The sequence below is a fragment of the Gopherus evgoodei genome, chromosome 5, assembly GCF_007399415.2.
Source record: "Gopherus evgoodei ecotype Sinaloan lineage chromosome 5, rGopEvg1_v1.p, whole genome shotgun sequence".
NCBI classification, from domain to species: domain Eukaryota; kingdom Metazoa; phylum Chordata; order Testudines; family Testudinidae; genus Gopherus; species Gopherus evgoodei.
In genome coordinates, this window is record NC_044326.1 from 5,032,842 (window position 1) to 5,055,231 (window position 22,390).

Here is a 22,390-nt window from a genome sequence, read left to right on the forward strand (position 1 = left end):
AACCCATGACGATCCAAGAAAAAAGTGGGTGAATAGATCTCAGGCCTGGCAAGGTAAGCTTTCAGGACAACTGGGCAAGGCTGCATTACTTGGAGGGTTTCCCCTATTTTTTGTCATCAGCAAAAATGACTAATCATAAATCCTCCAGCCACCATGCTTATTCCCCTAATTCCAAACTGCCCTTCCCCTATGCCATCCCAGCTCCCAACAGTACCCCACCCAGACACTGAAACCGCCAATCTCATCCCTGCCAACGTCCACCTGAGCCAAAAATAAGCTGCACGCTGAAAATGGAGGGACACTGTACATTGTTAATATTTAAACCTGACACAGAAGGACCCAGTAGTGATTTAATTTTCTTACTGAACTCAATAAAACCTGAAAGTTTAAATTTATCTGCACCTGGCACAGACTTCCATGACTACTGCAGAAACTAGGTGCTGGTGAGTTCACAGGGTCTGGTGTTCCATTACCAAACCTAGGAGCCACCCACACATTAACTACAAGCCAAGGCCTTCACTTGTGACATTGTCAAGTTGCCTGTAATCAGGTTAGTCCAGGATGCTCTTAGGCCATGGCTACACTGGCTCTTTACAGCGCTGCAACTTTCGCGCTCGGGGGTGTGAAAAAAACACCCCCCTTGAGCGCTGCAAGTACAGCGCTGTAAAGCCTCAGTGTAAACAGTGCCGCAGCGCTGGGAGCGCGGCTCCCAGTGCTGCACGCTACACCCGTAGAGGATGTGGAGTACGTGCAGTGCTGGGAGAGCTCTCTCCCAGCGCTGGCGCTGCGACCACACTCAAAACTTCAAAGTGCTGCCACGGCAGCACTTTGAAGTGCAAGTGTAGCCATACCCTTAGGCTCTTTAAAATATCTATGTTAAGTTCTACTTGTTTACTCAGTTGACTAGCTGGGGTTACTCTGCTTCAAGAAGAGGCGGCAGAAAGGAAATCACCATTCTAAGGAAGGCTTGGATGGAGGTTCGCTCTCAGGAAGACACCCGCTGCTGACTTGCTCAGCTGCTTCTGGGTTACTGAATGGAGAAGTGCTGTAGTTCCTGAAGACTACATCAGAAGTGAAGTGGGAAGAGCTTCTCACTTACTTACCACATGGCCCTGGACACTTCACGAAACCTGCCTGCTTCAGTAGCCCCACTTGTAAAATGTGGCTAATACTGCCCTACCCATAGAACACAAGGGTGCTGGCAAATCAGTCTGCACAGAGACAGAACCACAGAGTTACAAACTCCAGAGTGACAAACTGACTGGTCAACCACTCACCTCATTTGGAACCAGAAGTATGCAATCAGGCAGTGGCAGAGAAAAAACAATAACCCGCAAATACAGTACAATGCCGTGTTTAACAAACTACTGCAGAATAAAGGGGAAGTTTAACAAAAAGATTTGACAAGATAAGGAAACGGTTTCTGTGCCTGTTTCATTTAAACTAAGATGGTTAAAAGCAGCATTTTTTTTCCTGCACAGTCAAGTTTCAAAGCTGTATTATGTCTCTGTTCAGTTGTAAACTTTTGAAAGAACCGCCATGTTTTGTTCAGAGTTACAAACATTTCAGAGTTAGGAACCACCTCTATTCCCAAGGTGCTTGTAACTTTGAGGTTCTACTGTATAGTCAGCATAGAATTAGCGATTCAGAAGCAGAAAGTGAAATTAACTAAAAACTGACTAGTTCAGTTTCCCTCTCCAAGATGAAAGAAATATAAGATCTGAACATACTGGGTAAAAATTTCACAAGTAACCTAGCAGCCCAAGTCCCATTGACATTTAATATGAGTTGGGATCTCAGGAAGTCATTTAGTGAGTAAAACTCTTTTTAAAAGTGCCCATCGATTAGCAAGGAGTAAGACTAATTTGTAACATCTGACTTGATTATCAGATGTAGCAAGCACTGATCCCTCCCTCTGCCCCAAACTGCCATGGGAGCGACGCTCTGATCATCTAAAGTGGAAGTCTGTGAGGTGAGGAATGTCTTTGAAAAGTGATTTTATTTTTTCCTTTTATAATTTCCCCCCTTTAATCTAGTTCCATGTATCCATGGCCTTCTGCAGCTGTAGCATTTTCCACAGGGGTACAAGGGAAGAGTTATTTTTTCCCCTTCATAATGAGCATGCAAGGTAGCCATTCTTTATCATCCCTGTTCAGGCTGCAGGAAGCAAAACCTGTTGCGCTCTGATACCATTGTAAGAAATCCTTTTAGTATTTGAACCAATTGTTTCAGCACCCCAGGCCCTTACCTCAAACAAACCAGGGATTTTTCCTCTTATGCAGCCCTAGACCAGCATTCTCAAAACTCCTTATTTTTTTTTAAACCTGAGTCTCCAAAGAACAAACAAACTTTTCCTCCTGCTTCCACTCCAGGCAATGTTGCAAACCTAAACAAATCCTTAAGAACAGCAGGATCCATGCAGAGCTAAAGGCACAGCAAACCAAATGTACTTCAGAATTTATTTTCCTTGATGGACCAGGGATAAGCGACCGGTTAGAGTTAGAGCAGTCATCCTTTTTATTAAAGTCAGTGAATATTGGGTGGGTGGGTTCACTCCCTGCAAAGGCAGGAAGATTGGACTGAAAACAGCAGACAAGAATGCACAGGTGATGGAACTGGGGAGCTGCTGCACCCCCTGGCTTTAAGTGGTTTCCATCAGACACGGGGTTTACCGTTTGGTTCAGTGGTTCTCAGCACCCTCACAAGAACTCAACCACTAAGAAGAATGAGGAGGATAGGGGTTGGAATTGCATCTCCATGATATAACCAGCATATAAGGGGCACAACGTTGAAATAGTTCCATGTGCCACAGACTCCTGCGCCTGTGTAGAGGATGAAACATCACGCTATGCTAGAGCAATTAGAGATGCATATGCAGGCGGAAAGAGGGAAACAGCAGAGCTGGGATCTGCCACTTCAAAAGGGTTCACTCACATTATCCAGAGTTAGCTACCTATCAACCTCCTAGGCAGCACAGTGCCACCCTGAACCAAAGATCAGGGAGTGCATCCTCCTTTATAAGCAATGCACCTGTCACTAGCTTTCTTGATCCCCAAGATCCCAGCTGGGTGTAACAGGAACTAGAAGGGAATGTTAGCTACCTAGGAATAATATTTTAATAGCACTTTCCCATCAAGGATTTCAAATATGCTTTGCAAACATTACTGAGTTAAACCTCCATCCTGGAGAGAACTGTATCATCCCGAAAGGCCCAGAAGGGGGAACTGCCTTGCCAGAGCTCACATGGTGGATCTGTGGCAGAAGCAGAAACAGAACCCAGGGCTCCTGACTCCCAGCCCTGTGCTTTAGCCACAAGACCAGCCTTTCCCCTACAGGAGACATCGACAAATATTTAGAGCCCCTTGGAAGTATTTTTTCCCATCACAGCATAGCTAGAAAATAGGTTTGGAAAGTGCATCTAACTGAGGATCACCATTCCATTTACCCTGTAGAGTAACATTATAACGGCACAGCTTTTTAGGCTGTATCTTGGGGCAGCTTGGTTAAAGATCTACAGCAGCCTCTGAAGCGTGACTGTAGGGAGCAGTTCAGCATAGCCCAGATTCTTGGTTTTACTGACCTGGGTTTCTGAGAAGGTTCTTTGGTGTCCTTGGATCCAAACCAGCTGCTGCTCTTACTCTTCTCATCTCCAGCAGCTGTTACTTGTGGAGATACGGTGAGGGATGATCCCAGCTTCTCTCCCAAGCTCTTGTTCCCTGCATCACTTTTGGCGCCCCCGTGGTGGAAGAGGCTGACCTTGGATTTTCTGGTTTCCTCAAGGGGCTTGTCTTTCATCACCTCCATGGAGAAGACCATCGGTGCTGCGATCTGCATGGGTTTGGTCTCTAAGCGGCTGCCTTCTTCCAACTTGGCTCTGCCTAGATGGTTGCTGAGGGTTACAGCTTTGGTTGAGACCTTGTTCTCCTCTTGTACTGCTAAGCTGGGAGGAGAGGGAAGGAATCTGGGCTCATCCTTCTGCTGCCCCTTCTCAAAGCTGCTGGCTCCCCATGGCAGGTCTTCAGAGTCAGGAGGAGGGAAGCCAGCATGGAAACCCTCCTCGGACTTTCTGGCGATATTCTGTAGAGGCAGGGACAACGGCGAGGAGATCGGTAGGCCAGACATCGGGCTCTTTGGTGCAGGTTCATCACTGTAAACATGGCTTCCATTGACACAGAGAGAGGATCTGGAGACAAGGTCATTCTTTGGTTTCAGGCTTTGGATTGCTTTCGGCTCTGCTACCACATTAACCTGGGAGATCTCATCACTGAATGCTCTCTTGTGGGTTAATTTTGGCGAAGGCAGATAGTCTTTAACTAGAAGGGGAAAAAAGCAGCACCAAATGAGACCACCTGCCTCGAGCCCAGATATTTCACACAGCAACACTGCCTTCTACCACCTGCCAATGCTGAAGGTATCAGTGAAACTGCTCCAGCTCCCACCCTCACAAGCCCAGCTGTGACTTCTCCTGATCATATAATGTAATTATAATAAATACCGAGACTAGGGCATGAGCACATTGCTATAGAAGCTACAGTTGTCTTACCAAGAGTAGCAATATGATCTCACTGAAGGAGCAAGGGGGGAGGAGGACAAAACCTTCCTTTGAAAGAAATCTCAAAGTTAATAATAGAGGCAAGAAACTATCTGAAAAAATCTTAGCAGTATGTGGATTTGTGCGGAAGTATGGCTTAAAATTTTACATGGGAAAGGACTGCTCCTCTAAGATCCATTACAATGACTACGCTAACATACTGCTTTGTGAAGAACAGTCAATTTAGTTGAGGACATTAGGGCGGATGGGAAAATGTGACTTAAGTTTTCCCTGCATTCATTCCCATTTCCAGGTCATATAGTGCCTGAAGACACACAATAGCTCTTTGCAATTAGTTGTAGAGTCCAATCTGCAGAATTGCCTGACATTAAATGGTGCACATCAGATTAGACCTTCCCATGCTATGTGGTTTGGTTTTTCCCCGCGGATGCAGATACAGTAACTCCTTGCTTAACATTGTAGTTATGTTCCTGAAAAATGCAACTTTAAGCAAAACTATGTTAAGCGAATTCAATTTCCCATAAGAATTAATGTAAATACGGGGCACTAGGTTCCAAGGGATTTTTTTTCACCAGATAAACTATATATTATATAGATATATACAGTATACAGTTTAAACAAAACAATTTAATACTGTTCACAGCTATGACGACTGTGAAGCTTGGTTGAGGTGGTGGAGTCAGAGGGTGGGATATTTCCCAGGGCATGCCTTACTGCTAAATGAAGAACTAGCATTCGGCTGAGCCCTCAAGGGTTAACACATTGTTGTTAATGGTAGCCTCTCATCAAAGCAGCACGAACAGGAGAGAGGGGAGACAGCATAGCAGACAGAGGCAGCACAGTGCCACCCTGAACCAAAGATCAGGGAGTGCATCCTCCTTTATAAGCAATGCACCTGTCACTAGCTTTCTTGATCCCCAAGATCCCAGCTGGGTGTAACAGGAACTAGAAGGGAATGTTAGCTACCTAGGAATAATATTTTAATAGCACTTTCCCATCAAGGATTTCAAATATGCTTTGCAAACATTACTGAGTGTGGGGAAGAGACAGATACACACTACCCTTTTCAGGTGACATTGTAAACCAGAAGCAGGCAGCATTATCTCCTACAAATGTAAACAGACTTGTTTGTCTGAGCAACTGGCTGAACAAGAAGTAGAACTGAGTGGACTTGCAGGCTCTAAAATTTTTCTGTTTTATTTTTGAATGCAGTTTTTTTTGTTCGGAATTCTACATTTGTAAGTTCAACTTTCACGATGAAGAGATTGCACTTCAGTAATGGTATGAGGTTAATTGAAAAATATTATTTCTTTTGGTTTTTTACAGTGCAAATACTTGTAATAAAAAATAAATATAAGTGAGCACTGTACACTTTGTATTCTGTATTGTAATTGAAATCAATATATTTGAAAATGTCAAAAACATCCAAAAATACTTAAATAGCATTCTATTATTGTTTAGCAGAGCTTTTAATCGCAATTAATTTTTTTTTTTTTTGAGCTAGTAAGGGAATTTCTGAATGTACTGTCTCAGGCCAATCAAATCGTTTGTGGACTGACTAAGATTTTCCTCAGCAAACAATAGAAGTTAATGCACCGTGATGGCATCCCTGTTCTGTGCATTGCCTTCTGAGTGCCAAGACTCACAGAACTCAGATTGCTTTAGTCACTGGAATCCAGACACTTTCTGTTTAGACACTTTTCATCCAAGCCTGAAAAGTTTTGTGAGACAGGAGAGGCAGCAGGGAAGCTCAGTAAGTCAATGCTCCATTCTGCTTGACCACTGTGTGTTCAAGGCTCACTGCTGGGAAGACACCAGATGCTTGGAACCTGCTTTCGAGAGACAGAACAGAATTCTTTGTCTTTGTTGTATGATGATCATCACTGGAGATTTTTAAGAGCAGGTGAGACAATCACCTGTCAGGGACAGTCTAGGTAATATTTGGTCCTGCCCTGAGTGCAGGGGACTGGACTAGATGACCTCTCGAGGTCCCTTCCAGTCCTACAATTCTATGAATAGAAAAAGTGGATCCACAGTGAATCTTTAAAGTATGGATGGGCAGAGCTTTTGGGGACAGCATAGAGAACAGCTCCTGGCATCCATATGTTAGGATCCACCATTTCTCCCGCCTCTGCCCCGAACGGATTAACAGAGAGGCCCATTTTCTCTTTCAAATGGCATTCACTAGACCCCAAGGAGAGAGTTCAACACGAGGCTTAGTGATTACACTCTTTCAGAACCATTTTCCTGAGCTGAAGATAGCTTGGTCTTCAGCTGCAGTCTAAGCCCTGGAGAGGACACCTCCCCCAGGGTTGGCAGAGCACCCTGGAGGAATTGTGCCTTGCTATGGACTGTGTTGTACCAGTTCTGCACATAAACAGAGGGTTTCAATCTCCAGGTTTGTCAATCTGGGATTAGAATAGCTTCACCCACCATTCATCACTGGGGGAGTACCTCTGGCACTTTCACGTCAGCACCCCAGCCCCAGCCACTCAAGTTTATAGTGCGCCTCACAGAGGAAGGTAACTTATAAAGAACACTTCCTTCCGGTGAGCAATTAGTTAATGCACCCAAAGTACCCTAGGGAGTCCCTTATTTAGTGATTAAAATCAGCATCCTCTTACCAGAGTGCTCTGTGGATAGACTGCTGTGTCTACTCGGGGGTTTGGTTCCCTCAGGAACGTTGACGGTTATGCCAAAGTTGTTAGCCAGGCTACCGCTGGCTGAGGAGATGGTGCTGTCGGAGCCCAGCGAGGTGTTGGACTGGGTCAGGGAGGACTTGCGGAGTTTGTTCTTGAAGAAACTGCCCTTGCTTTTGGATTTCTTGCGCCCTAGCTCGTAGTCCTCCTCCATGTCGAGGGCCCCTGTGCTGCTGGGGATGATAGCAGAGGCAGATTCCAAGTCGTATTTCTTCTTCCCCTTCATTTTGTCCTTCAGCTTTCCGAAGGGCGACCGGGGCTTGTCCTTCATGGAAAGGTCGAACATGCTGGCCGTCAGGTTGTTGCGGGTAAACTGGATGGTGACCTGGATCTCTCCTCGCTCCTTCTCCTTTTTCCCGGCCTTGGAATGTAGCTTGTGCCACCTGGAGTTTGAGAGAAGAGCCTGTTATTTCCAAGAACAATGACTGAGCCAGAAAAGACTGGCTCAGAGGGAAAGGCCTAAGGTAAGACAGAGAAGGAGAACAGAACCGATGAGGTCTGCGTGGGTGCTCGAGGAATTAGCTAACATACTGCATGGGGAGAGCACCTAGTCACTAAGACGATGCAAACAGCCTGCTCTTCAAATTATTTCATTTGCTGCTTCTCACAAGCCAGGGAATCCTGGTGCATGTGGGCTTAGCTGCCATCAGTTTTGTTGCATCCCTGAGAGCGGGTGCTGGGGGTTGTCCTTGGAGTGGGTGTGGTCCGAGCTCACTCCCAGGACACAACCTGCACTTCCACAGTACCCTGCATCCAAGGAACTTGGAGCACTGGACAAGCTAGTGAATTAATTCCCTCCACCCTCCTCATGAGGTGAGGCAAGTTTTAGGATCCCCATTCAAAAAATGGAGACGCAGAGACCCAAAAAGGAAAAGTGACTTCCCCAAGGTCATACGGCAACTCGCTGGCAGAGATGAAGAGAGAACATAGGTCTCCTGACCCCCCAGCCCTGGACCTTCTCTCCACAAAGGACTGAAGTTCCATCCCACAGCCAGAGGATGGATCCCTGTTGAAACAGCTTAGGTGGTCTGGTGAGCGGAAGCCAAGCTCTCTGGACAACTGGCTTGTGGTATCTCCTTCCACCCAGGCCCTGGCTCCCTCCTCCTGCTTTAGGTATCTCCTCCTCCACACTTCCCAGCTGCTACTACCCTACCCGGTGTCGACTTCTTCACCACTCCAGGCTAATAAAGTGAAAGGCCTAATTTTTAAGGACCATGTTTTACTGCAAAGTGCCTAGGATTCTCTTCAGGCCTACATACTGTATGAACACAGTGTGCTGTTAGCCTACGCTGGCTTTGCTTGCTGTCTGGCTAGCTAAGTGTTCTAATGGACCACCGACCTTATGCATGAAGGTCAGAAGTTCCTTGTTTATATGAAGATCTCCGAGGCACAGGCTCCCAGGACACACGACAGCTCTGATCTGATAAGGGCAGCAGGCCAGAGCCCAGTACGTACAAGCGCAGCAAGGATTTCCTCCAGACGCTAATGGAGGCTAATCGTGGACAAGGGGCTCTATATAGGATGTTGTGGGATTCCACAGGAGACTACAAAAAGCTGACAGACAAACTCGCTGGCAGGCCTCCCACCTCAACCAGAGCTCGGTCACCACCAGGGACAAAGATGCTCCAAACAGAACGTTACAAGCTTTCGGACAATATCTGAGCCAGCCTGGAATCCGGCTCTCCCCGCTATGGGACAGTGTGTCCCCCAGAACTCATGTGGGGTCAGTGGGTTGATGAGATTCACATATGCACACAACTCAGGGCATGAAGGTGCCATTTGTAAACAGACCTTTTGCCGATGCATGGCATATTCCTACATTCAGTTCTCACCCTATTTCCACTAAGTAACTTGTCCACATTAAGACAAATTACCCTCCATAGTAATACTATGTGTGCATTCCAGAGGAACGCCCTAACTGATCATGTTTTAAAAATGACTAGTCTCTTAACATAGAATAGAATCATAGAAGATTAGAGTTGGAAGAGACCTCAGGAGGTCATCTAGTCCTATGCCCTGTTCAAAGCAGGACCAAAACCAATTAAATCATCCCAGCCAGGGCTTTGTCAAGACAGGCCTTAAAAACCTCAAAAAAAGGAGATTCTACCACCTCCCTAGGTAACCCATTCCAGTGCTTCACCACCCTCCTAGTGAAATAGTGTTTACTAATATCCAACCTAGACCTCCCCCACTGCAACTTGAGACCATTGCTCCTTGTTCTGTCATCTGCCACTTCTGAGAACAGCCAAGTAGCTGGAGGCTGCTATCAAATCCCCCCTACTCTTCTCTTCTGCAGACTAAAGAAGCCCAATTCCCTCAGCCTCTCCTTGTAAGTCATGTGCCCCAGCTTCCTGATCATTTTTGTTGCCCTCCGCTGGACTCTCTCCAATTTGTCCACATCCCTTCTGCAGTGGGAGGACCAGAACTGGACCCAGTACTCCAGGTGTGGCCTCACCCATGCTGAACAGAGGGGAATAACCACTTCCCTCAATCTGCTGGCAAGGCTCCTACTAATGCAGCCCAATATGCCGTTGGCCTTCTTGGCAACAAGGGCACAGTGCTGACTCATCTCCAGCTGCTCATCCACTGTAACCCCTAAGTCCTTTTCTGCAGAACTGCTGCTTAGCCAGTCAGTCCCCAGCCTGTACCAGTGCATGGGATTCTTCCGTTCTAAGTGCAGGACTCAACACTTGTCCTTGTTGAACCTCATCAGATTTCTTTTGGCCCAATCCTCCAATTTATCTAGGTCACTCTCTGCACCCTATCACTACCTTCCAGCATATCTAGCGCTCCCCCCAGCTTAGTCTCATCTGCAAACTTGCTGAGGGTGCAATCCATCTTATCATCCCACCAAACAGACAAGATGGATGAGGTAATATCTTTTATTGGACCAAGTTCTACTGGTGAGAGAGAACAGAAAATAAAAGATATTACCTCACACAGCTTGTCTCTCTAATAACCTGGGACCAACATGACTTCAACTACACTGCAAAGTCAATTAATACCTTCTAAAAGAAGATTGTGGTTAAAAGGAGAAGAGCTTGGACATTCAAAATTAAGGCTCGACTTGAAGAGCAGATGCCTCCCGTGCCCAAACTGTAACTGACTAGCTCTCCCAACCCACATGCCCTGTGCCTGAATTTGAATCAGCCGTAAGGAGCGTCTATTAGAAAGGAAGAGGGTAGAAGAAAACCATAGCGGTATGGGAGAGGTAGGATAGCTGCATGGTCCAAGCACATATCTGGAAGCCAAGAGTTTCTTTATTCAAGTCCTGGCTCCACTGCACACACCATGCCCCTTTGGGCGAGGATGAGGGAAGAAACAGGTGAAAGATGTGAAGTGCACATACCACACTACTGGACGGTGCTCAGATACTATGGAACCTACATACAAGGGGGACCTTAATCCCAGTCTCCTGGGGAAAGTCTCTTGCAGTATCCATTAGGCTGCAAGTTCCTTGGGGCAGGCACAGCATCTAGTTCAAAAGAAGCCAATCCTAAACTGCAGAGCAACAACAGATCGACCACTACTGCCCCAGCCACCGTCTTCATTTCCCATCCTAAACTGCTGTGGAGGGTTTCTGGGCGGCCCCACAGATGGCTGAATTTCAACAGCATTTGAAATGATTCCTATGCAGTTTGTAATGCTTTCTGGGATCCCTGGGGATAAAAGATGCCATGGCGCCCTTAAGGCCACTACCCCGATATCTCCTTCAAATCCCTCCAGCCAGCCTGCCAATGACAGTGGGGTAGTGGGAGAAGCTGGAGTTTCAAGGGTTAAACCCTCACAACTCAGAGCCATCAGGCTGCCAGCCTGATCGTATTAACCTCCCCCTCCCTCCTACCAGCTGGTCCTCCCTTGCGTCTGGTTTCAAAATCTGATGAGAATGTCTTTGGGCAGGCCCTTGTCTTTGTGCATCTGTACGGCACCCAGCACCATGCGGCCGTGACTCCAAGCAGGGCATCTGAGTGCTACCATAATACAAAGAAATTAACAGAAACTTATAGGGTGACCAGATGTCCCGATTTTATAGCGATCGTCCTGATTTTTGGGTCTTTTTCTTATATAGGCTCCTATTATCCCCCACCCCTGTCCCGATTTTTCACGCTTGCTGTCTGGTCACCCTAGAAACTTGGCATCTCTGTCAAGTGACTGGCTAGCTTCAGAGCCCACCTGGAACATTTTCCCAGGTCACAACGCCAACACAGCACCGTCTGCACTGGGACAGCTACAGAACACCTGGCCCCGCAGGGATGCCCTTTCACACCGGGAGACGGGGAATGCTCCTTCAGCCCAGCCCAGCTTTGGCCTTGACACCCTGAGAACTGCCAACTTTCGCTGATTTCAATGGGAGCAGCTCAGAACCAGGCCCCATCTGCCCTCAGCGTCCAAACAAGGATACCTACAGACTCGTGGTCGGTGCCTTCCTGGATGAATACTGCCAAGAAAGCAGCTCTGCAATGTTGCTTAGGAAAACTATCCCAGCAAGCAGGAGGAAAGTGCTGTGAACACACCTACTTCCCTCCAAGAAGTCCTGCAGCTAAAGTGTCTCCATGCCAGCTCCCATGCAGGGTTTATGCAGCATAATTTCCTCCAGGGGCACTTCAGGAGCATAAGACAAGAAAACACCACCCTGCGTCAGATACATTTTTCTTTGTTCTAGCCATATCACTTCCTGTTGGTCAGATTACAGGGAAGGTACCTACAGACATGCAGCATCCATGCCCAATGTATTCAGGAGCACATCCTGCAAATCAAATAAGATCCCACGCTCTGCAATAAGTCACAGGTACCACCCCTCCCCGCACCACACTGCCCCATCAGTTTGAGTTTCACAACTAGGTACACACAACTTTGGCGGTTCAGCTTTCCTTTTAAAACAGGACAATAAGCAGCCATTTATTGATATTTTTATGCAAACAAAAATCTGGTAAGTCTTTCAAACCTAAAATACAAGCAGGGCCCCCCTGCGCCATTCCTGCGGGGTGTATACCACACAGTGCCATCAGCAAGTGACGGGACAACCTGTGACTTCAGGGCTATAACAACTCAGGTCCCAGCATCTGCAAACCCTCTAAGGGAGGCTGTCAGTGAAATGTATGCAGTAGGACATGAGCTGTTGATGTGAATGTAAAGCTTTACTATAACTGCTCGGAGTAGAGATCATAATATTTGGTCTGTGTTTTGCTTAAGGCTGGGTGAGGTTACTCAATGCAGTATGAAAAAACAGAGGGAAAGTATCTCTTTGCACCGCTTCTGCTCACAGAAACGTAGGGTGGGAAGGGACCTCAAGAGACCATCTAGTCCAGCCCCACTCCATGAAGCAGGAATAAGTAAGTTAGATCCTCCCTTGTCCAACCTGCTCCTAAAAACTTCCAATGACTGGGACTCCAAAATCTCCTTAGGTAAGTTGTTCCAAGTGCTTAATTATCCCTATAGCTAGAAGTTTTCCCCAATATGTAACCCAGATGCCCCTTGCTGCCAGTCAAGACAATTACTTCTTGCCCTCAGTGGATCTGGAGAACAATTGATCACAGTCCTCTTTGTAACAAGATTTTACACAGTTGAAGACTGATAGCGGCAACTGCAGCTTGCCCACTGCCTTCAGCATCTTGGGCGAAGTGAAGGAGACCTGCCTTTGAAAAACAAACATGTCTGTAAGTCTGCTAGTGCTGCAAAAGTAAATGTGAGACAAGTGGACCAGCACTTGAATGAGACCAAACTAAGAGTGGCTGCAAAAGTGCTGCAAACTGGTTAGGGTGCAATCTTCTAGCTTGACATTTGTCCAACGCCAACAGCATTTTATTAAGGGGGCTGTGCTGCTGATGGCTCTGCCTTTTCAGAGGAAATCCAGAGAGGTTCTGATGACCATTTAAGTGGTGCAATGATATCTTTAAAGAGGTGATGGTAAACAAATTGCTGGTCAAACGCCAAACTCTGTTCAGTCCCTCAGTCTTTCTTGCAGTTGAGGTTGGATGGAGCATTCTTCACGTCCTGCATGGCTGCTGTTAGACCATTGCCGTGTTCCACCCAAGAGGTGGCTGAGTTTCAGTGGTGGTGGCAGTTAATCCCCTACCTAGCTCACAAGTGTGTTAGGTTGAGAGTAAATTCATAGTAAGAGAGACATAAGACCAGCCGTACCGGGTCAGACCAAAGGTCCATCTAGCCCAGTCTCCTGTCTTCCGACAGCAGCCAATGCCAGGTGACCCAGAGGGAATGAACAGAACAGAGAATCATCAAGTGATCCATCCCCTGTCACCCATTCCCAGCTTCTGGCAAACAGAGGCTAGGGACACCATCCCTGCTCATCCTGGCTAATACCCATTGATGGACCCATCCTCCATCAATGGCTGGATCCACTATAGACATGAGTAGCAGAACTGAGAGATGAGTTTCTGGAACCTGGATCTCCTGCAATGGTAGGGAGGGAAAGCATTTAGACCCTCTCCTCCCAGCCCCAGCCCACCTATTCCCCAACAAGGATACATGTGATTCCTCCCCACCCCCCAACCCCCCGCCCCTCGCCAATTGCCAGCAACATTTCTCCCCGGGGCTGCTGGTTGCCACATCAGAAAGAGAGGCAGTGAAATCCCCAGAGATGTGCTAATGATGGAAGTCAGCACAAACCACCCACTTACAAAAGATATCCCCCCTCCGCACCCTCAGACATATCCAGAAAAATGCAGAGTCACCAGGGCTTATATTACAGCTGGGCCTCCAGTTGTACGTACAGAGTAAGCGAGAAGACACTGGACCAAGTCTATCCCCACTAGTCGGATGGCTCCAGCCACTGCAGGTTCTGCAAGCAGATAACGCACCAGAGAGCCATGCGAGCACAATGCCATCTGGCACCGCTGCCCTGCATCGCTCTGCCCTATCTCCTCAACCTCCATTTAAAATCTCAGCTGAAATATCTTGCTGCAGCTGGTGCCTTCTAGAAGAAGAGGGGAATTCATGTTTATTTTACTGCAAAACATTCTGAGATACAGGACAGAGAGCACTATGCAAAACGTGATGGCCCTATCAGAGACTTCTGGAGAAAAGCAAGGAGGAGTCTTGTAACTATTACTTCATTATTTTAATCATGTGTGAGCAGAGGAGATTCCTGTATTATGAAGGCAAGTTTACCACCACCATCACTTAATTACATAGCACGTCTCACCCATACATCTTGAGTATTTTATAGGTCAACGTAATTATCCCCATTTTACAGATCAGGAAATAGAGGCAGAGAGGTGTAGTGACTTGGCCAATGCCACAGTGAGAAAACTGGGCATAGAACCCAGGAGTCCTGACTCCCCATTTATCAAAGGAAGCCTCACTGGTAAAATTTAAGATCCAAGTGAAATATGGGTCTGCATGAAATAATGCAAGAATGTATTCGGGGGAGTCATGTAAGTTTCTAATTTTAAGCCACAGACTGAAGTAAAATTACCTGGTCAAAATGTAACTGAGCTGCATTTTGACCTTACGGGGGCAGAAATGCAAATTGAGCCTACAGCCTCAAAACATCAGCACTGTATTTTCCTTAACATCTGCTGACTGCTCAGAAGGAGCAAGCATCAGAGAGAGCTCATGAGCATAACAAATCCAGGAAGGGAGCCGCTACACAGAAAGGGGCGCTCCTGTCCTTCAACAATGGGGAGGCTGCACAGGTGCTAAGCTGCAGGCTTGGATAGGGCTCGGATGGTCTCAGCGAGGTGTGGCTGGTTTTCCTGATGCAATGGTAAAAACCACCTGCCTACCCTGTAAGGGTATTTCCAAGCATAGGAGAGGCTTCCAATTACATACTTAGGGGCTACTGAACATGTAAAGCAGCGTTGCTCACTAGCACACTAGCAGTAAGTTAACAGGCGTTCAGTGCCTTTATTCACAGGAGATTGATTTGATCTCTCCTAACCACCAGGACCAGGCTGACTAGTAAATTGGAGACAATGCACCCTTCTCCCCAGGGCACTGGTCACTCCTCATTTGCTCTTAGGTACCAGTCCACGAGGAACCAGACTACTTCACAAAGAAACCCAACTAGCTGCCTTGCCGCAGCTCAGAGGAGGTCAAATGACTAGACATGCAGACCGGCCTGCACTAGCATTACCCACGCTGTACCTGTTCTTTGGCTTCAGCCTCTGGTGCTGCCTATTTGCAGCAGCGCTAAGATTCACTTCAAGACTCAGCCATAACAGCGAAACACTCTGCTAACAGAGGACGAGCATGCGTCTTCCCCTCAAACGCCTGTCATGCTACAATACAAGAAGGTGGTCTGGCCCATGGCTGTAACGAGCATGACGCCCAGCAGCTAACATCCTTGAAAGGCATGTGGGGCAATGGCCCACGAATGGCAGACTCCCATGTGGCTGCAATCCTGCCACGACAGGGTGGTAAGCAACTCACCAAAAGCATAACGTGTGCCAATAAAAAATTAAATCTGCCGAAGGGGCTATTTAAATACCACAAAACCCACCAGCCTCGGGGAGCAGTGAAGAGGGAAACTGTCCAGGCATCCATAACACAGGGGATCACGCTTAGTTCCTGTCTGAAATCAGACGACTCGCTGATCGACTGTTAAGACCAGAGTTCCTTGCAAAGGCCAAGAGCTCCCAGCTACCCGTTCTACAGCACTGTGTGCAAGGCACCTCTCAGATAGGGTATCAAGCATCAACCCTGCCTCAAAGAGCATTTGTTCATGGTGGATATTAATGTTCAGTCCATACCAACCAGGCCTCGCTCAGAGCCACAGGCTATTTAGGCTCTGAGCGGCTTCCCGTCTCACGCCTTGCCAGCCACGACATCATAGGATAGAATAGCCTTATTTTAAAGGGGCATTCCTCCTTCCTCTGCTGAGAAGCTGTAAGTATGGGTTCAGGGAGAGCTCCTGGTTTCTGGACTGTTTGGACCCTTACAGGGAAGTGTATCAGAGGCAAAGCGGAGATCCCCAGACAGAATCCAGGCACCCTGAAAAGACTTTTGGGCAACTGGTTGTTTAATACATCACTGCCACCAGCTGGAATTACAAACCATGACCCACCTGTCTATGTATTATTTATCTACTTTAACCTTGTAATAATTTGTTTCCTTTTCTTAGCTAATAAACCTTTAGTTCATTTACTATAGATTGGTAATCAGCATGGTCTTTGGTGTAAGATCTGGAGTACCAACTGATCTGAGGTAAGTGACTGGTGCCTTGGGACTGGGAGCAACCTGGTGTGGTGTGATTGCTGGTGTAAGTAACCATTGTCACAAAAGCCCAGTTGTCTGGGTGGCAAGATTGACTGTAGTGTCTAAGGCAGGGTTGGGCAAACTTTTTGGCCCGAGGGCCATATCTGGATATGGAAATGGTATGGGGATGGAGGTCATGAATGCTCACAAAATTGGGGATTGAGATGGGGGGGGGAAGAGGTCTCCAGCTGGGGGTGTAGGCTCAGGGGTGGGGATGAGGGGATGGGTGTGCAGGAGGATGCTCCAGGATGGGAGGGGCCTCTGGGCTGGGGCAGGGGTTTGGGGCACAGGAGGGGGTCAGGGGTACAGGGTCTGGGCAGCGTTTACCTCAAGTAGCTCCCAGAAGCAGTGGCATGTCCCTCCTCGGTCTCCTATGTGGAGGCACAGCCAGTAGGCTATGCGCGCTGCCCCATCTTCAGGTACCGTCCCTGCAGCTCCCATTGGCCATGGCTCCCGGCATAGGTGCCGACTCTGTGGGTGCTCCAGGGCTGGAGCACCCACAGGGAAAAAATTGGTGGGTGCTCTGCACCCACTGGCAGCTCCCCGCCCCAGCCCAGGTCATCTCTGCTTCTGCCTTCCCTGCTTCTCCCCCTAGCTCCCAGTGCTTGCCCCTGCGAAACAGTTGTTTCACGGCAGCAAGTGCTGGGAGGGAGGCGGGAAAAGGGGGAACACGGCGTGCTTGGGGAAGAGGAAGAGCTGGGGCGGGGATTTAGGGAAGGAGTCCAATAGGGGCAGGGAGGGAGCAGAGACTTTGGGGAAGAGGTTGGAATGGGGGCGGGGCAGGGGCAGAATCGGGGCAGGGCTGGGGGCGAGGAAACTAGCATCCACCGGCGCGGGGAAAAGTTGGTGCGGAGGCAGCACTTGAGGAGGGGGCAGCATGTGGAGCCCCCTGGCTGCCCCTACGTGTAGGAGCTAGAGGGGGAACATGCCCCTGCTTCCAGGAGCCACATGGAGCAGGGCAAGCCCTCAACCCCACTCCCTGGCTGGAGCACCGGAACAAGGCAAGCCCCAGATCCTGCTCCCTGGTGGGAGCTCAAGGACAAAATTAAAACATCTGGAGGGCCGCATGTGGCCCCCAGGCCGTAGTTTGCTCACCCCTGGTCTAAGGGGACTGTCTATGACTCCATGGTAAGACTGGGATAATGATCCAGAGGTTCACATGTTACTGGCTTGGTGACATCCAATCACAGAACCCACCGCCAGTTTGGTGCGTTTGCCCTACTTTCTGACAGTCAACCCTGAGGTAGCCACTCACAGCTGTGAGCCACTCCAGACAGCGTGAGAGGTGGCTCCAGGCAACAGAGGTTAGCACACTGATTTGGATACATCAACGCCCATGAGGATAAGAGGGACCAGGCCCCTGATGGATATGTAAAGCACACAGCAACTGATTCAGGACTACTCTCCCTACCCCTCACCTTCTCCATTCAAAACATGTTCCAGAGTTAGTCAAGAAATTCTTTGGCATCACTGTTTGTGTGGCTCTAAAGGGATGGTCAGTGAAGACCATACCTGGTATCGGAAATGCAGGTAGGATTGTGATTGTATTTATCGACCCCTCAAACTGCTGCGGAAATATTTCACCCACCTCTAGGACAAAACTTTATCACATAGGGTTTAGTTAGTGGACTGAGCAGGTGGTTTGGAGGCAGGATACCCTGGTACCATTCCTGACTTGGATACTATCCTGCAGTGCGGCATCCTTTAGGCAAGCCACTTAATATCACACTTGAAAGATGGCTAATTATCCCACTTTGTTACAGTGCTTTTGGACTGAAACCCCATACCTTATAGTGCAGTGGGCACCCCAGCTGTACACACTTCTTTGCATGGCCAACTTTAAAATCCATTGCTTAGATTATATTAAAATACTAGAGGTGTTTTCTGTGGCAGATGGTCCCTTTAAAGAGATCAATATCACAAGGCAACTGTTAACTGGGAGTCACATCTGGCTTGTCTTATCGCATGGGAGACTATTTCAGTGGGTGAAAGAAACAATAACTGCACAAACATTCCAGTGTAATATCAGCTGTATCAGAGGCCCCACCACTGAACAGGCTGCAAACCAATCCAATTTTTGACCCCATTAAAGCCACCATAAAACACAATGCTACAGTATAGTCCAAAATACATCTTATAGGAGTGTGATTAGGGCATTTGGGGTAGTCTGCCAAGTGTTGCTCTTTGTTCCGACATAAGGATCGAGCCTGAAAGCTCAAAGTTATACACATCATGTTGTGCTGATCACTTCCAGAACATGACGGGCTGGGGACTGGAAGCAGAAAAACAAGATGCCACAGAACTGTAGGCCCCAAAAGGAGCAGTCTTGTTTGCAAAGCTGCGACAAGCAAAGCAGCAGAGCGTGTGCTTACGGCCCACTCAGACAGCTAGTTATAGCCTCAGCTCTGCCACGGACCTCTTGTGACCTTGGGCAAGTCACTTAATCACCAATTTAGTTTGCTCCTTCATACATAGAATTCTGTCTACCTCATAAGGAAGTTAGTGTCTTTGAAAGATTTCAGATGCTCTGAGGTATTGCTATGAAAGTCATTAAGTGTGAAGTAGCATAATTAGCATCATGTTGAAACAGACAGACACCCTCACCCACAAATTTCACTAACCTATTTTTAAACAGCCACTGCCAAGTTCAGTCAAAAAAAATTGCAGTCAGAAGATGTAATCCCATTAGATCCCACAAGCTAAGAAGGATCAGACTGGTCCAGTACTTGCTATAGTGAGGTCTTCCATCCAACTATTATCAATTCAGTCCTGAGTTCAAATCCACAGCAAGACACTAGAGGCAGTGCTGTATGGGAAATTTTTACAGAAAGTGTAAGTCTCAACATTTTTTCTTCACATTTTATTTGGACTTTACAAAAAGTTGCTCGCTCTCAAATTACCTTCTGTTGAGCAAAAAGATTAATTTTCGAACTATTACATTTTGTTTTGAGAAGTCAAGAGGAAATCTGAAAGCTTTATAGCACACAAACATTTGCTGGGACCTTCAGGAATATAGGCTAGACCAATTCTTACTGCCAAGTTTTGCACAAAGAAGTCAAGACATTTCCAAGCATAAAATTGAAAATATGTTCCCCAACGTTTCATGGGGAAAAAACATATCCCAACTGTATCATGCATCAGTTCATTACAAGCTATTTAGAGAAAGAACATAATCACCAAGAAGGGAGCGAAATTCAGAACAGTCCCAGGGTGTAGCCAGAAGTAATGGAATGAAGAAAAGGAAGGAATTTCAGCTGAATATCAAGAAGCTATTAGGTTCCTGACTAGGAGATCATCAAGCCGTGGAACGTGACCTCAAGAGAAGGGGTGGAAGCCCCATTGTTTGAGAAATTTAAAAGCTAGACTGGACAAAGCCCTAGAAAATTATCCGTAAGGAACCATCCTGTATTGGCCAAGGGAAATGCACTAGATCAGTGTTTCTCAACAACCGGTCTGTGGACCGGCAACGGTTCCCGAGATCTCCCTGACACAGTTTAGGAAGGCAGCGAGCCAATCCCTGGTATCAGAAAGGTTGAGAAACATTACATTAGATGACTAGGCACAGTAGAGAGAAAAAAATTAGTTTGATGCAGGATCAGGTCCAGCATTTAGGATTCGTGTGAGATCTATAGAAGTCAGGTATATTTCACCACCACAGAACCAGTCTGACAGAACAGCAGCTAACAACACACACAGCAGCCCACACCAAAAGGAAGCAAACTGACCAATGCCTCCTTTCTACTAATAAGATGTTTGCAAAGTTTTGTTTGTTTGTTTTTTTAAAGCCACAGTTACGGAAAGCCCCTGTGGAAAGAATTTGCAAGGGGACTATACCCTTTCCAGGCTGGCAGCAAAGAAGTTGATGTAGCATCAACAAGATTAAAGAGGTGCTGGCCCCAGGGCAGACAGGCTTCCTTTTATCAAAGCACAAAGCTCTGGCTGTGCAACAAAAATACCTTCACTAATTAAACTTATTGGAGGGAGGTGTCAGGAGACCTGGGGTCTATTCCCAGCTTTGCCATTGCCCTGATGCATGACCCTGAGCAAGTCACTTTACCTCCGTGACTCAGTTTCCTAGGTTTCACCCTCTCACGCACCTCCAGATCTGCAGCTGCAATGCGCTGTGTTAGAGGCGGGGTGAGGACGGTGCGAGTTTAGAGGTAATCTGAAGGTTTTCTTCAATTGTGATTTTTCAGCGCACAGAAGTTGGTGCTGGGGATTATATTATGCAAAGTCTTCCATTCAGATAGTACTTGACACATGTTGAGCACACACTAGTTCCCAACAGCCCAGGGAGGGAGTAATGTTCTTGTGGCCATTTTAGGCACAGGGGCAGATCACAGTTTCCCCAGGGCCATGCAGCAGGGCCAGGATTATGGAATCTCAGGAATTCCTGGCTTCCAATCCCAGGACTCTCTTCGGGAGGTGGAGCACACTCACTACAGTGCAAGATCACCCAATGCAAGGCTCACAGCCAGTGCAGGACTTAATTCCCCATCTATTCTTCAGCAACTCCTCTGGTCTAATTTTAAAGTGACAACCAACCAGGCTCCCAGCATTTTCTGTGGGAGGCTGTTCCGCAGCTCTATACACATCACTATGTCCACAGATCTTTAGCTGTCATGTAGCGGAGAGCTCTCAATGTCTCCTAATTCAGGGCCCCTGATTCATCACCCAGTGACACAACAGGAAAAACTCACTGAGTTCCACAGGAACAAGGCTGGGGCTTCAGTCAACCGACTGGATCGCCGTAATCATTTCCATTGCTCTTCCTCTGCACTCTTGATTCAATGTCCCTCCTTTGTGGATACATGCACTCCCTGCCCATCCATTGCTGCAAGCAGGCTACACAAGTGCCCTGTCGCTCCAGAGTTCCAGTCTTGCAACAGATTTGGATCAAATTCCTGCAGGTTAGAATCCATCCCACACAGTGCTTGTGCTGGCAAATAAAGCAGGGGTGAGAATGTATTAGAGAAATAACCACCCCCTGCATGGAGCTTGCAGATGGACACAGAGCCCTAAAACTGCTCAGTTTGATGCCAACAAGCTATTAAGAAACCAGCGACAAGTGACTCAGGCAGATTCTTTCCATTAAGAGGGTGGTGGAAACACTGTTTGGAATAAACTGCAGCCAAAGCAAATAATTTTTATTAGCCTGTAGCTCAGTTGAGGGCAGGAACTGGAAAAAGTGCAGACAAATGGAAAGGATGCAGCAAACAAAGGCAGAGGAATGGTGGATTGATTAGTTTTACAACACCAGGAAAAGAATTAACAAGTAATTTTTAAATATTACCTCATATAAAGAGATTAGATATGTCAGCTTGAGGTGGAACAGACTATAAGAAAGAACCTAATATCCTGTTAAAATATGGCTCATTGCTAACTGTATAGTAACAAGTTATCTTCTCCCATTGTGTGTCTTATATTACGGTCCTCTAAAATTAATCTGAGATCAGATGCAGGTATTTTTGAAACTCAGACAAGAGGTATGTTTTTACAAAATATCAATATACCCCGAGCAAAACAACTGCTCTAGCTATCAAAGAAGGGCACTTGTCATTAATGAGACTTGTACACATATTTAATAATCTACTATTTACCCGTAAATAGTAGATTATGAAATAAACTGGCAATTTCAGAGGTAAAACCTGGCTTGCATCCCAACGACGAGCAGACATATTTAAAAGAGGCAGCGTTAAGTCAAATATGGCTCAAACTTCAGCCTTAAGGTTTTTTTAAAAGCTTCCATTAATACCTAAGATGAATGGAAGTGCCTTGGTTTAGTTTAGAAAGATTTTGGAAGAGGGGACATCTCCCTATACACTTCCTCTCCCACTGGTAAGGATTAATCCGGCAAGAAGGAACTGGTGCATCTGAGCACTGTGTGTATAAGTGCTCTGTAAACGGCTGGCACCCTGTGAAC

At 47.0% G+C, this 22,390-nt stretch overlaps 1 protein-coding gene across 6 annotated transcripts in view; it reads right to left on the reverse strand.

Annotated features, from left to right (window-relative positions):
* Positions 1–22,390, reverse strand: part of RAB11FIP5 (RAB11 family interacting protein 5) — a 104,738-nt gene that overhangs the window by 34,981 nt on the left and 47,367 nt on the right. For 4 of the 6 annotated variants that reach the window (XM_030565453.1, XM_030565456.1, XM_030565457.1 and 1 more), the window contains exons 2-3: positions 7,177–7,634; positions 3,581–4,313 (exon numbers count right to left, since the gene is read on the reverse strand). In XM_030565453.1, the coding sequence (XP_030421313.1) occupies positions 3,581–4,313; positions 7,177–7,634 (1,191 nt within the window). Of the gene's footprint in view, positions 1–3,580; positions 4,314–7,176; positions 7,635–21,167; positions 21,278–22,390 lie in introns of those variants that run through there. The other 2 variants (XM_030565454.1, XM_030565455.1) reach the window with 2 other exon arrangements.